The following is a 15,158-nucleotide window of genomic DNA, read 5'->3' on the forward strand; positions in this document are numbered from 1 at the left end:
AATATATAATCACAAATTCCTAAATATATATATATTTTTTCTTTAACATTAGAGAGATCTGTCAGACAATGTTATAGTTTTGTGTGACAAATTTATTTGAAGTTTACCAATTTTCTTAGTTTTCCATTCACTTTTTCTTCTGTTAAATTCTAAAAGTTAAATAATAATTTAAAGCTGAAAAAATATATGATATGATCATATATTGTAAAAAAATTGCCCATCTTTATTCTCTTTATATCTATTGATACAGAAACAACTGTAGTAAAATTTGTCTAATAGAAATTGTTATTTATGAGTAGTGAAATTTGGGATACCTTTTTAAAAATGCTATTTCTTTTAGTGCTATTTTTGGTATTACTAAGTACTTTAAAATTTTTGCTGTACTGGGGATGGAACTAGCATTCTACCTCCGAGCTAAGCCCCCGGCCTTATATTTTATTCTTTATTTTGAAACAGGGTCTCATTGAGTTGCAAAGGGTCTAAGTAGCTGAGGCTGGCTGAGAACCGCAATCCTTCTGTCTCTGAATGCTGAGATTACAAGTGTGAGCCACTGCACCTGGCTACTAAGTACTTTGAAAAAAAAAATGAAATTAGGAGAATTGAATATGTATAGAATTTGATTTAGTTATAAATAAGACAGATCCCTGTATCATAGTTCCTTCCTGTTTCCATTTACCTTCTCTCAATATCCTGTAAGATTTTCAAAGTCTATTTTGCTCTATTTCAGAAAATTTAGATTTTGTGTCATAATTTCAATACAGTGTAAGAGTTTTATATATTCAGTTATATTCATCAAAACATCTCAGCACATCACAAACATTATCCAAAAAAGCTACATTAAAATTAACTTTAGGGTAAAAGCAATTAGTCAAGGTAGTTTATTTCTTTTGATATATGCCTCATGTAGAAACCATCTATTAATACACAACTAGTACATTTAGGACAGCAGAGTTAACGCAGATGTAATTTCTTGTCTTCTTATCAGCCAGGTAATGAACTTTTTGCTACATTATGAAATATATTTCAATAAAATGTATTGCAATTAATCAGTCAATGAAGTCCAACTGTAACTCCTATTTTTAAGCTATCAGGTGATTATTTGGATCTCAAATAATAATCTACAAATTCAATAAAAGCTTTAACTTTGAAATAATGGCTTAAATTTAAACAATGAGCTCAAAGTATACTAGTAAGGAGGAAAAGTTAAAACTTCAGGTTGCATGGTTTATTCTTTGAGACTGATTTCCTTGAGCAGTTGCAGCTGAATATATAATTATCAAAAACTTTATAGCCTCAGTGTCTTCTGTGCATTATGATCTGCAGCTAAAACAAACTTTTGGTCTCGCTTACCCCTGCACCGGTCTAACCCCTAAGCTGGCTTTGGTCCCGGCCTTGGAGGCCGCAGGAGTGAACTTGCCTCATGCCAGGCTCCGATGCTGGCCATTGGCCCCTGCACCGGTCTAACCCCTTGGCAGGATTCCAATCCTGGACTCGGAGGCCCCAGCACCGGCCTAGCCTCACGGCAGGCTCCAATGCCGGCCTCGTTGGCCCCAGCACCGGCCTAACCCCTCTGCAGGTTCCTTTCCCAGCCTAGGAGGCCCCAGCACTGACCATGTCTCACGGCAGGCTCCGATGCTGGCCTCGCCTCACGGCAGGCTCCGATGCCAGCCTCGCTGGCCCCAGCACCGGCCTAACCCCTTGGCAGGCTCTTATAACGGCCTCGGAGGTCCCAGTACCGGCCTTGCCTCACGGCAGGCTCCGATCCCGGCCTAGGAGGCCCCAGTACCAGCCTTGCCTCATGGCAGGCTCCAATGCCAGCCTCGGAGCCTCCCACGAGGCAAGGCCGCTGCTTGAGTCAGCGAGGTCTGAATCAGTCCACTGAGTAGTCAGGCCACTACTGGGACCATCAAGAGTGGGATCGGTACTTGCAACGCAGCATGCACAGAGAAATATCGCAGAAAATATAAATCAGACGCTTCTCTTAATCAGCAATAACTAGGAGGAAAAGGGCAACAGGAAGAGGTTGAGCTATAGAAAGGTCCCTATAGTGAAGCAACTAATGTGACCAATCAGAGGGTATGTAATGCTGGAGGACGGAGCCTCTTTAAAACACAGGAGGTACATAAACAAATGTATCAGAGTAAATCACCAAAGAAGCGTGGGATGGAGGGAGGGGGAGGGAATGGGATGGGGGCTGGAGGAGGGCTAATTGGATGATGTGTGCTTGTATATCCTCTCAAGTCTTGTACTCCAATGTGATTGATATATGACTACAATGCACCAATTTAAAAAATAAATTAATAAAAAAATAAAATAAAATAAATAAATATAAAAAAATAAAACAAACTTTTGCAATAAAAGTTGATTTTTAGATATTCACTCAGTTTAGAAAAAGAGGTTTAATACCCCCTCTAATATTGCATTTTTCTTTTTCTTTTTTCTTGTTTTTTGCAGTACTGTGTATTGAACTCAGGGGCGTTCTATCTCTGAGCTATACCCCCCAGCTCTATTTTTAACCTATTATTAATTATTATTATTAGTATTAGTATTAGTAGTAGTAGTAGTAGTAGTAGTAGTAGTAGTAGTACTGGGGTTTCTGGAAGCCCTTCTACCTCCCGGCTACACTCCAAGACCTATTTTCTTTTTGTATTTTTGGAAACAGGGTCTCTTTAAGCCAGCCCGGCTGGCTTGGAACCTGCGCGATCCTCCTGTCTCTGCCTCCCAAGAACGGGGATTACAAGCGTGCGCTGCTTTCTTAGCGCAGTAGGCAGTGCGTCAGTCTCTTAATCCATTATTTTGAAAGAGGGCCTCACTAAGTTGTAGAGGGCCTCGTTAAGTAGCTGAGGCTGACTTTGACCCTTTAACCCTCCTGTCTCAGTTTAACAAGTACTGGGATTACAAATGTATTCCATGCCAGCTTGATCATGTTTTTAATGCAGACTTCTTTTTTCTCTGCTCAAAGAGCTTCTCTACCCTACTATTGATAATTTCTAAGTTTGGAATTTTAGAGGACAGAAAGATAACGGCTACCCTCTTGCTGATTGCCATTTACTTCTATTTCCTGGCTGACCTGTTGTTGCCCATAGAGAATCAGATCATACAGGGATGGTTTCTTGAAGCATAGTTCTTCAACCACATTCTGTCAGAGCTTATAGCCAAATCACCATTTTGTGGTCTAAGTGTATACATTAGTCAAGAAATGTGTATTAAGCACCTGTTGCACATAGGATATATTGGCTGCCAGCAAAAGGACAGAACATTGAAAGGGTTTAATATTCATCATGAAGGAGTAAAATTTTAAAAATCATAAAGTTGGTTGGCAACATAAGATAAAAATATGAGCCTTCCCTCACAAGGCTTTGAAAGATTATTTTTTGTTATGATTTGGCTTGATCTCATTGGACAATTTAGAGATTCACTCCAGAAATATAAGAAAAAAAGGTATTTATTAACAGCATATAGTTTGGGTAAGGATGGCCTTTTATAGGCAAACATCCAAATATCAATTGCCCTACTAAAAAAGAGTTTTTCATTCATAGAAGTTCTTTTAAGTTAGGAATAGGCAACACAGACTTTTTTCATCTCGTGATTTTTCTCTCTTTGGGCATTTGACTTCCAAAAGTTGCTGTTCTTAACAATATCAAGCCTCAGAAGAAAGAGGAACACTGCACATCATTTGGTATGGAGCTTTTATACATCAGGTATGAAAGAAGTACACATCAGTTCTGCTTATATCACCTGGACTAAGACTGTCACATGATTACATTTATCTGCAAGGCAGGTTGAGAGCTGTCCTTGTCCATAAAGAAGGGGAAGTAAGTGTAGTGATAAGCGCTTAAACCTTTGTCACAGGGGTATTTTGCTGGGAAATGAGGTTGGAAATACACTAGAAACTCAGATAAAATACCTGAATCTCCATGTTCTCTATATATTCTCTCATAGCAACTATATTGTAGTTTTCTGTTTATAGCAACTTTCCAGTTAAGTTGTCTAAGAAAGACAGTGATTGGTTGTAATAGTTACCATGTTCTTCAGTAAATTAAGTCCATGGAATTATTTGGGTCAGGTCATGGACCATGAGAACTCATGGATAGGCTGTCATGGGGATGGGGGTATATTTCTTTTCTAATTCACTGTCACTCAAACAAAAGTACAATCTACCATGGCTTCCTTGAGTAAAGAGTTCCCTTGGGCCACCACCTTGTTGTTATTACTACTAGTGAAAACAACTATTTTATTCTATGCACCCATTGTACTCAGATCTTTACATGCACAACATTTACCTATTTTACAAGTTGCTATATATTTAAATCACTTTTTAAAATTGTTTTTAAAACAAGATCTTGTTATATGGTCTGGGCTAGCCTCCAAATCCTGGGCTCAAGTGGTCCTCCTGCCTCCAAAGTAGCTTGGACAACAGGTGAATGCCACAATGCCATATTTTTATTAACCATTTTCAGAAGTTAGCGAGCCTTGGACAGATATAGTAACCCAGTTAAATTTTCAGTGCTCGCCAGGTGTGGTGGCGCACGCTTGTAATCCCCGCGCTTGGGAGGCGGAGACAGGAAGATCGCGCAGGTTCCAAGCCAGCTGCGCTGGCTTAAAGAGAACCTGTTTCCAAAAATACAAAAATAAAATAGGTCTGGGAGTGTAGCCCGGAGAAGGGCTTCCAGGAACCCCAGTACCACAAAAAAGAAAAAAAAATTCAGTGCTCTCTGACTTAAAAATAATCTCATCTTTGTCTTTCAACATTTCTGTTTCTGGTCTTCTTCAGCCATAAAAGAGGCATTGGTTATAGTGAGTATTGTGCTAGTTATGACTGGTGTCAGACGAAAGAACAAATTATGTGCAACTGAAGATCCAAATGAATAAAGAACACTCTGGTCACTCAAAATAGATAAAAGACCTAAATATAAATCTTAAGACTATAAACTTTTAGAAGAAAATCTGGGTCACAAGAAACAAACAAACAAATAAAAAATATTAACTCAAAATAGATAAAAGACTAAACATAAATTTTAAGACTATAAACTTTTAGAAGAAAATTTGAGTCATAAAACCTCACAACATTGAAATTGGCAGTGATTTCTTGGATATGATTTCAATGGCACAGGCAACAGAAGGGTAAACAAACTCCCTAAAAAATAAAAAAAAATTGTATATCCAAAGACAATGTAAACAGAGTTAAAAGTTACTGATAGAATGGGATAAAATATTTCCAAATGCTATATCCGAAGGTATATTAATAGTCCAACTAGAAATCCTAAAAATTAGTAACAGTAAAAGCAAACAATACAATTTAGAGATAGGTAAAAGACTAACATAAATAATGAATCTCCACAGATAACCAATCTTAGTTGTCTGTTGGATGGAAACTCTTGTTTCTCTGGTTCTGGTGTGTGTTACCTATTTCTTCTTTGTAGTTAATCTCTTTGAGTATTTTCTCTAGCGCTGGTTTTGAAGACATAAATTCCTTCAGTTTCTTTTTGTCATGGAAGCTTCTTATTTCCCCATCTAATTTGATAGAAAGTTTTTCTGGGTAGGAAATTTTTGGCTGGAAGTTGTTTTCTTTCAGAGTTTGGAATATGTTACTCCAAGCCCTTCTGGCTCTCATGACTTGGTTTGGGAAGTCTGGAGTGATTCTAATTGGTTTGCCTCTGAATGTCACTTGGCCCTTTGTTTTTGTTGCCTTTAAGATTCTCTGCTTGGCTTCCACATTGGTCATTTTGACAATTATGTGGTGTGGGGATCCTCTTCTCTGATCCTCTCTAAAGGGAGTTCTATAAGTTTCATGGACCTATGTATCGACCTCTTGCTCCACGTTTGGAAAATATTCTGCTATTACTTCCTTAAAAAGATTGTTGATCCCTTTGTTTTCACCTTCTTCTCCCTCCTCTATTCCAATTATTCTTAGGTTAGCTCTCTTAAAATGGGCCCATATTTCTTCATTGTCAGATTCTTGCTGTCGGATTTTTTTTTCTAAATTAGAAATTTTTTGAATGATCATCTTCTAGGAGTGAGATTCTATTCTCCATGTGGTCTAATTGGTTGTTTGTACTTTGAATTGAGGCCTTTACTTCATTAATTGCATCCTTTATCTCTCTTTGGCTCTCTCTGAATTCTTTTCGAAACACCTCTATTATTTCTACAGTTATTTTCCTGATTTGATCTAGAAATCTCTGAATTTCTGTTTTATCAGGTTCTGATGTTGTGGGGTTGTGGGCATTCATTGCTCCATTGTTATTCCTCTTTCCCATGATTTAGGAAGTTTGTGCCTTCTCTGGGTTCTTCCCTGGGTCACTACAACTTCACTTAAGGTGCTCTGGATCTAGAGTCTGTGGTATCTCAGTCACCACTACTCCTTTACTGGGTTGTATCGCAGAGTCTCAGACCCTGGGAGTCAATCGAGGCTCCTTTTGACCATGGGGGGGTGTCAGGTTGGGCGTTCTCCTATGGTGTGATATCTCTGCCACTGCCACTCCCCCACTGGGTCAAGTCCCTGGGAGTACAGTACTGGGATTTCTCCTCTAGGGGCCACAATTTTACTCACTGCTGTTGAGTGCGCAGATGGAGCTGTCGTGGACTCGGTAAATTTGCTGCTGCTGCCGCCGGTGGCAATATGGCACCACTGCCACGCCCTTGGCCATGAGGCTGGTGTATTTCTTTTCTGTTTTTGAGCTCCACTCTGAGTCCCTGCAGGGTGTGCTGAGCCCAGCCTCTGGGAGCTTTAGATGATCCCTGCGCCAAGAAATCTGCCAAATTCCTCCCGGCTGATCTGCAGCGGCTCACCTCGGCTTGCTGTCCGCTGTGTCTCTCTGGAGTCTGGTGGGCTGTTGAGTGCGTTGGTCTGGTACTGTCCGGTGAGCTCGCCGTTGCCGCCGGCAGTAAGGTGCTACTACCCGCATCCTTGGGCGTGAGGCCGGCGTATCTCCTCTCTGGTTCTGAGCTCAGTTATGAGTTCCCCTCCTCTCTGGAGCCTGGTGCTGCAAGGGAAAATGGCACCCACCGCTTCACGCCGCGGCTCCGGCTGCAGCACTGTGGTCTGGTTTCTGGTGTCTCGTTTTTCCAGCCCTCTTTTTCTCTGTCCCTTGAAATTACATTTTTTGTTTCTCTGCTGATGGTGTTTTCTGGCTATGAAAGGCGCTGATTTTGTGGTAATAGAGATTGGTTGTTAGCGGGGCTCATAAGCCCCGCTTTTTTCTGTTGCCATCTTCCCGGAAGTCCTCAGCACTGTCTATAAGCTTTTTAGTTATGAATCTTTTTGGAAACACTTAGGATCAAATTTCTGTCTTGTTTTTATGCTTTCTTTTTTTCTTCTCCAAACCATGTCGATCTTAAGAGAATGGGATAGGAGATGGGGGACACTGCTAGAGCACTCTTGCTTTTACTGACAATGAACTACATAATGAGGTGAGAGTTATATCCAGATCCAATACTGTTAGAACATTAAGGTGCCATTAAATAATTGGGAGCAGATAGCTAAAATATGTATATATGACAAAATTCATATACATAATAGGTAAAGAAATCTTACAAATAAAAAATGAAGATGGACAGCCCCAAATAAAAAATGTTTAGAAGAAAAATCTTGAACAAATAGTATAAAAAAGAGTATATTCAAATCATCAACAAGCCTATAAGAGACATTCAACTTCAGTTGGTCATTGGGAAATGCCAATGACATCACAATGAAATTCTACTATGTATTCACCAGAGTGACTTACCAGGAACAGGTATCAAATATCAAATGTTGATGAGAATGTGAAGTGACTGGAATTCTCACATACTTCTAGTGGCAATATAAAAGGACATAACTACTTCAGAAATCTGTGTGGATGCTTGTAATAGGCAGAATTCTGAGATGCTCCCCCAAATTTGTGTTCCCTGGTGTATATGCCCCGAATAATCACCTCCCCTTGAGAGTGTTAGCAGTGCAAGGTGATGGATTTCACTTCTCACATACACTACATTTACTTATTTTTCACAACCACCATATTTTTTATACCTTTTGAAAATTGTCTTTCTATGTAGCTCCAGGCTAACCTCCAATTCCTAGGTTCAAGTAATCCTACCTCAGCCTTCAGAGTAGCTCAGACAACAGACTTGAAGGGATGCATCAAATGGAATTAGTGTCTCAAATCTGTTGGCTTTGAGTTAATCAAAAGAATCAGAAGATAGAGTATCCTGGTGGTCCTGAGCTAATCATATTAATCTGAAAAAAAGCAACGGGGCCTTCCCAAAGTAAGAAGAGACATGAAGGGTGAGAGGGTCTGAGGTCTGTTTTCTGTGATTTCTTAACGGTAGCCTCCCAGAGAGTTGTCCTTGCCCTGCAACAAGCAAGAAAAGGAAGAATTCAGGCCTAAAACTATCAGGAATGACATTCTCCTGAAAACCTGATTATACCCAGAAGTGAGCTGCTCCCTGGTCATACTTATTAGATGAAGACACAGCAGGCTGATACCTGGATTCAGCTTGTGAAGGCTTTAGAAAGGGCTCAGATAGAAAGCATCAGGCTCCTTGCCAAAAAAAAAAAAAAAAATCATAGAGTAACAGATCTGTGTGGTTTCTGTGCTTTGTAATGTAGCAACTGAAAACAGTATAAAGCAGTACCTTAAAGCCGGATGTGTGCATACTCTTACTCAACAGTTCCATTCTGTGAATTCACAAGAAAAAGGCATATATACGTTTATTAATAAAATACATGTAATAGCTGCTCCTTTATATTTGAGGAGGACTGGTTCCAGAACCCCCTGTAGTTACCCAAATCCTCAGATGCTCTAGCCTCTTAAGTATTCCTCACACACATTCTTCTATTCATACTGCAGGTCATCTGTAATTACTTATAATACATAATTCAATGTAAATGCTACCAAATATTTGATATGCTGTATTTTTAGGAAATAATAACAATGAAAAATGTCTGTACATGTTCAGTATAGACATAGCACTAGAAAATATTTTCTATTCATAACTGGTTGAATCTAAGTATATAAAACTGTGTGGATATGAAAGGCCAATGGTTCTTTGATATCCACCAAAGCAATATTTGTAATAATCAAAGCTGATAACTACCCAGTCTAGAAAGAAGGGGCTTTGTGGAGGCTGACAATATTGTTTCATGATCTGGGTGCTTGGTGAAAATATTAAGCTGCGCTGTTTCCTAAATTATATTAAGCATCCATAAAAAAGTCACAGTGATCAGAAATTTATTTTTATTACTTGCTATCATTATATAATCATTATATTAATTTTAGAACTAAAAAATTCTCACATATAAAAATTTTTAGGTGATTTTGCCTCTGTAACATTTCAACACTAGTCCTATGTGGATAAAAAAAAACAAAAAACAGAACAACTATAATAAGACAAAAATGTCTTTTTTAAAAACCTTAACTCTTAATTTTTAGAAATTCCCAGTACATTGCCTCAATAAATAATTTTTGTCTCTGCTTCAAGAGAACTACAATTAATAGTGTGCTGCATATTCAAAGGCACTCTTTGGAACCATGGCTCTGTCAGTATTCTAAGCTCAAACCCTAAGACTTACATATTTTCTCTGATGAACACAGGTTTGGGGGCAAGAGTCAAGTTACGATAAAAATAGAAAATGTTACTCTTAACGTGTGTGTGCGCACATGCACATATTAATTAATTTCTTTCTTTTTTTTCTTTTGAGGTACTGGGGATGGAACCCAGGGTCATTCTACCTCAAAGCCATACCCCAAGCCCTACATTTTATTCTTTATTTTTGAAACAGGGTCTCACTGAGTTGTAAAGGCCTAAGTAGCTGAAGCTTTCCATCTACTGCTATCCTCTTGTCTCAGCCTACCTAATACTGGGTTACAAGCTTGTACCACCACGCCTGGCTTATTATTATTATTTTTAATTTAGAAACAGAGTCTTGTTAAGTTGCTAGGGCCTTGCTAAATGCCGAGGTTGACCATCTGATCTGCCATCCTCCTATCTCAGCCTCCTACTGGGATTATAGGCATGTGTCACCATGCCTGGCTCTTCACAGATCTTTTTGAGGTAAAGATTATATATATATATATATATATATATATATATATATATATATATATATATTCCAGCTTAAAGGGAAAACAAGGTGGGCATAGGTGGCACATGCTTGTAATCCCAGCACTTGGGAGACTGAGACAGGAGGATTGCACAGGTTCGAAGCCAGCCTCAGCTACTTAGTGAGGCTCTCAGTAACTCTCAATAACTTAGTGAGACCCTGTTTCAAATAAGTTATAAAATAGGGCTGATGGTGTAGCCCAGAGGTAGAAAGCCCCTGGGTTCCACCCCCAAGAACCACACACACACACACACAAAAAGGAAAAACAAGTGTCTGGTAATGGTCATCTAAGAATAAGATAATTAAGTAATTGACAAACACTATTCTGTCTCATATATAAGACATCTTACAAGATTATCATGGCTTTAAAACATAGTATTTCATTTCTTATTTTGGGAGATTTATAGTCTACCTTAGTTGATCACATATGTTCACATATTCATATTAAATAAATGGTAAATATAGAAAAATATAAAAGAAATAAAAGGGAAAATATCAGTGCTGTAAAATGTTGTTCCAAAGGCAGTGTTCTTGCTGGTCAGGGGAGACTTCCTGGGAATAGCATGACATATATAACTATTTTCAGCCATGCTAAGTTTGTTTTAAATTAGAATTCTTTCATTTGCAGCTATAAGCAGTTACTTAACCTCTTAGAGCTTTAAAATTTCCATCTGAGAACTAGGGCTGATGCCAGTGATTTCCATCACAAGGTTTTGGAGGTTGAGTGGGATAACTTAGTAAATCAGAAGCTTGCTCCAGCTCGTCCCGCTGCCCCTTCCAACGTGGTGCCTGACACTGAGTAAGCATGGTGTGGAAGGGAGTTGGAAGGCTGCTCAGACCCACAGGAGGAGAAGGGTACATGCCGGGGTTTAAAAAGCAAAACAAATAACAAGTCAGCCAAAGAGCAGTATAACACAAGCAACACAGGACAGTGCTTGGAATACCTAGAATATTAAGTACAGCAGCGAAAGTTGCTTCCAAGGATGATAAACACAGTATTATGCAGGCTATGGTGAGAAAATCAGAAATATAGATAATATCAATATTTAATTTTTAAATATTTAACTTTCTAGAGGGAAACAATACCCACACTCATCTTTACTTAATACAGGAAATGACTGAGGACAAGTGATCCAGTATACTAGATTTTATAGTGTAGGCTTTATTGATCGACCCCGTAGGCGTTTAGAGAAGAAGACTGTTGTGGGAAGGTTCAGATCTAGGTCTTGAGGGTGGATACAAAGGAGGAAAGACAGAGGGCTCATTCCAGACCCACACTGCACCATGCCAACTCACCTGTCAGAAGTATCTATTCAGACTGCTTGACCTAAGTGTATATCGGGACAAAAATCACTAGATCTGTTCAGGAGGTACTACCTGAGAGCTTATGGAGAGGTAAGGAAGGAACAAGCTCATTCTTCTCAAATGGGAAATTGTGGCTTGAAGCTATGATCAAAGCCAGTGGGCTCTTCTCCAAGGAGGAACGAGGGATAAACATATTTTATCTGATTTTACCTGAAAATAAGGTTTCCTGTGGTTCCAAGGTAAATCTGTTGAGATGACTTGTATACAAAGAGATGGTCTCTACACTCTCTGGATTGAATGCGGTCGTCAAAAACGTGAGCCCCTCATTAAGCTGTTTATGCCTACTGAAAAACAACCTTCTTGAAGAATGAGGAAGTTAAGCCATCATCTCTTAACCTCACCTAGACTGGGTTAGGTTTCTGAGATCAGATCCTAAGGGCGTATTTTCAAGGGAAGGGGTAGAAGAGAAGAAAGCAAGCCAGTGATAACCTGAAGAAGGTTGGGGTAGAGGAAGGGAGCCACGAGGAGGTCTGAATAAGGCGCAACCCTAGCTTGGTTTGCTGTGGACTAAGGGGGGCAAAGAGCACAGGGTAGACTGAAAAATCTGCGTTTAAAGCCTGGCTTGTTTTAACCTTGGTGTTGGTCTGAGCCGATTTTCTCCTGGTCCCATAGGCTAATAACAATAGCAGCTTCCTCCAAGTGGTGAAGAGAATTAAATAAGAACGTATATAAAGACGCCAGCACACAAAAGTTCCCAGTCACTGCCAGTTTCTAAAAATCACAATTATATTTGATAATGGCGCCCGGGTCCTGGGTTTTGCCAAGTCTGGGGTAGGGAGGAAGAATGAGGGCCTGATTGTTTATGGTGTTTGAAACACTCTGGAAACAGCCTCCAGGCCCTGGGCCAGCAGGACAGCGCTGCTTCCCGCCCGCATGTCCCTCCCCTGCTCCACCCACGCTGCCTGGAGCGGCAAGTTCTCCTCTCGGGACCCACCTGCTCGCCCCAGGGGAACTCAGCGCCTCCTCTCAGACCCGGGTCAAACTCGTGGCCAAGCCCACCTGGGGTGGAACCCTGTGGGGGCAGGAGAGCCGGCCGCAGCACCTGAGACGCCCTCGCCCTGGCTGGAGAGAGGCGAGAGGCGCGGGAAGTCGAGTAAAGGAGACTCTTAGAGCTCGCTCTCTTAGTGCGGCTTCCACTGGCAAAAGTGTCAGCCCAAAGCATCCGAGGTCTCTGCAAAGGATCCCGAGGAAGGAGGCGGACCGGGAACCTCACAGACTCTCGGGTAGCCCAACCGCTTCCCATCCCTCTGTCCATCGGATTCCCCTTGCCCCAGCTTCTCCCCCGGCTCACTCCACCCACGGGCGCCAGGTCTCATAAGGACACTCGAGATCTGGTCCAGCGGAGCCGTCCAAGGATGGGCACCCTGCAGTCCCTCAGCCCGAGGCGCCCGAGGGCCCTAGTCTCATCCAGCTACCTAAACAGTTGAACTCTGACAACTTCTGGGAACGGGGATCCCCGCGCTCTCCCGGGAAAGCCAGGCTGTCCGCCCACAGGCAGGACAGGACACCTCTACTTCTCCGCAGGGAATCCCCCTCAAAATCTACCTCTCAGGCGCGCGACTCCTACAGCGCAGCTGGGAGCCGATAATCAGGAAGGTAACCTGGAGTGCGCTGGGGTAGGTGGTCGTGGGCGGGGGACGAGGGAGCCGAAGTCCCTCCAGGATTCTGGATAGAAGCCAGTTCCCGTTTCCAGATCTCCTAGAGGCTGGAAGCTCTTGTCCTCGGAAGAGCAGGGACCCGGGTTACTGGGAGGGAAGTCCTCCAGGCGCGGGGTCGCTCGGAGAAGCGCGGGGGTGAATCGCAATGTACAATTTTCTAGTCCGGTCGGTGGGAAACTATTCTTTCTCCGGGGGATGGGGGTGGGGGGGACATCCCTGGCAAAGCAGCCGTCAAGCTCAGCTGCTCAGCGCTTCGTCCCTCCATCTCCGAGCCGCCTAGAGAACTTGGTACCTCGGACAGTACTCCGGGCGCACGGCATCTTTTGCAAGGCGTTATCCTATTTTTGCCACCAAGTTAAAGAGCAGTAAATTATTTTGATGACCTTACTAGTGCAGATGAAGGGCGTTTTAATTATATAACCCGGGGAAGCTCACCGGAGGCAGTTTTGTGTTTAAGAGCCGATAGCAGAATATCTGCATCGCAGGAGAAAGGGAGAAAACTTGCAAATCTGCAACGAGATTGCGCAGGGCTCCCCTCGTTTTGAAACAAGCGAAACCACGGGAAATCTTACCTTTCGTACTCCAAAGCCGTGTTCGGCTGCAACTTGGAGAGCTTCCTCCTCTCCCCCTTTATGCAACTCCACAAGAAAATGATTCGTGAAGATCGGTCTCTCGGCAGATGCAAAAACCGCGACACAGAGGAGGAGCCCAGCGGCCGCCTTGCACTGGGAGCCACAGCCACCCTTCATCCTTCTTTGGGAGTGAAAAGTGGGGCCAGGAGGCGCGCAGGCTGGAGGAGCAGGGAGCCCGGAGGGCAGGTGCCAGTGGAAAATAGAGACAGAGAGTTTTGTTGTTGTTTTTAAAAATCTTTGTATCAAGAAGGAGACTGGATAGGGGCAGCAGCAAATCAGTGTGCGTCCTCCTCGGCGTCTGGCTGGCGGGGAGTCCGTGCAGTCGGGCGGCCCGGCTGGCTGGGGTGCGAATGTGAGGAGCTGTGTGTGCCCGAGAGAAAGAGCGATGTAGGTCTGTGCTTGATGCTAAATCTGCAATTTCAGCTCCTCCTCGGCTTCAATTCCACGGGGGCCGCAGGCGAGCGCCAGCCTGGGTGACGTGCGCCCGCCAGCGGCCAATGAAGGCCGGGGAAGCGGCGGGCCCCGCCCCGGGCCGCCCCCCGCCCGCCCCCGCCCGCCCCCGGCCGGCCCGGCCGCCTCCGCCCGCGGGGGGCACCGCGAGCCCCGCCCGCCCCGCGCAGCCAGCCCGCCTCCCGCGCCCGGCGCGAGCAGGAAAATCCCCCCAGCCGCAAGCAGGCCGGCGGCGCCGAGTGATGTCATTGTGGAGATCTGTAAGGTTCCAGAAAGGGAATTACGGCGCGTGCAGCGCTGAGCCCCCAAGGGAGCGGGGGCACCAGCCTCTCCCAGTTCCTCCTCTCCGCTCAATTTTTTTCTTCTTCGCTGCAAAACAACACTCTCTCTCTCTCTCTCTCTCTCTCTCTCTCTCTCTCTCTCTCTCTCTCTCTCTCTCTCTCTCTCACACACACACACACACACACACACACACACACACACACACACACACACACACACACACACACCCTCACTTGCTTTCCCTTTTTCCAAAAACAAAGCGGATATTAACGTTCTTCCCGCCCCTCGGGGCAAATCCCAGGAAAGGTTAGATCCCTCCTGGCTCTGTGGGTATTGGGAAAGCCGCCTTCTAAGGGTGACTTCTGGGGGCGAGAGTGCAGGACTGAGTTGTTTTTCCTAGGCTCCCGGCAGGTTAGGGGCTAAGCCTGGAGATAGCCGGCCCCCATTCGAGACGATGATTAGAGGAGTAGAGGAGACTCCTCCAGGAGTCCCGGAGGCACCTCCAAGACCACCTCCCGGGGTGACACGCCTGGAGGTGTACTCTCAGACTTGTGGAATTTGCTCAGCGCATGGACGACCAAGGAATTTGCTCAGCGCATGGACGACCAAGGTTCGAGTTTAGGGAGGTATGGCCAGGATCCCAGCCTCCGAGTAAGACTGGCTGAGCATCCTCTCCTGGAGGCGAGTTCAGGC

General features: G+C 43.3%; 1 protein-coding gene across 2 annotated transcripts in view; it reads right to left on the bottom strand.

The window, feature by feature from the left end:
• The window catches only part of PCSK2 (proprotein convertase subtilisin/kexin type 2), a gene marked incomplete at both ends in the record, with an annotated part of 308,819 nt that extends 294,969 nt beyond the window's left edge, over nt 1-13,850 (bottom strand). For both annotated transcript variants that reach the window (XM_080716067.1, XM_080716066.1), the window contains one exon: nt 13,674-13,850. In XM_080716067.1, the coding sequence (XP_080572193.1) occupies nt 13,674-13,850 (177 nt within the window). The remainder of the gene's footprint in view (nt 1-13,673) is intronic.
• Between the last annotated feature and the right edge of the window lie 1,308 nt (nt 13,851-15,158).

This window comes from Muscardinus avellanarius (genome assembly GCF_963383645.1).
Source record: "Muscardinus avellanarius genome assembly, chromosome: 19".
NCBI lineage: Eukaryota > Metazoa > Chordata > Mammalia > Rodentia > Gliridae > Muscardinus > Muscardinus avellanarius.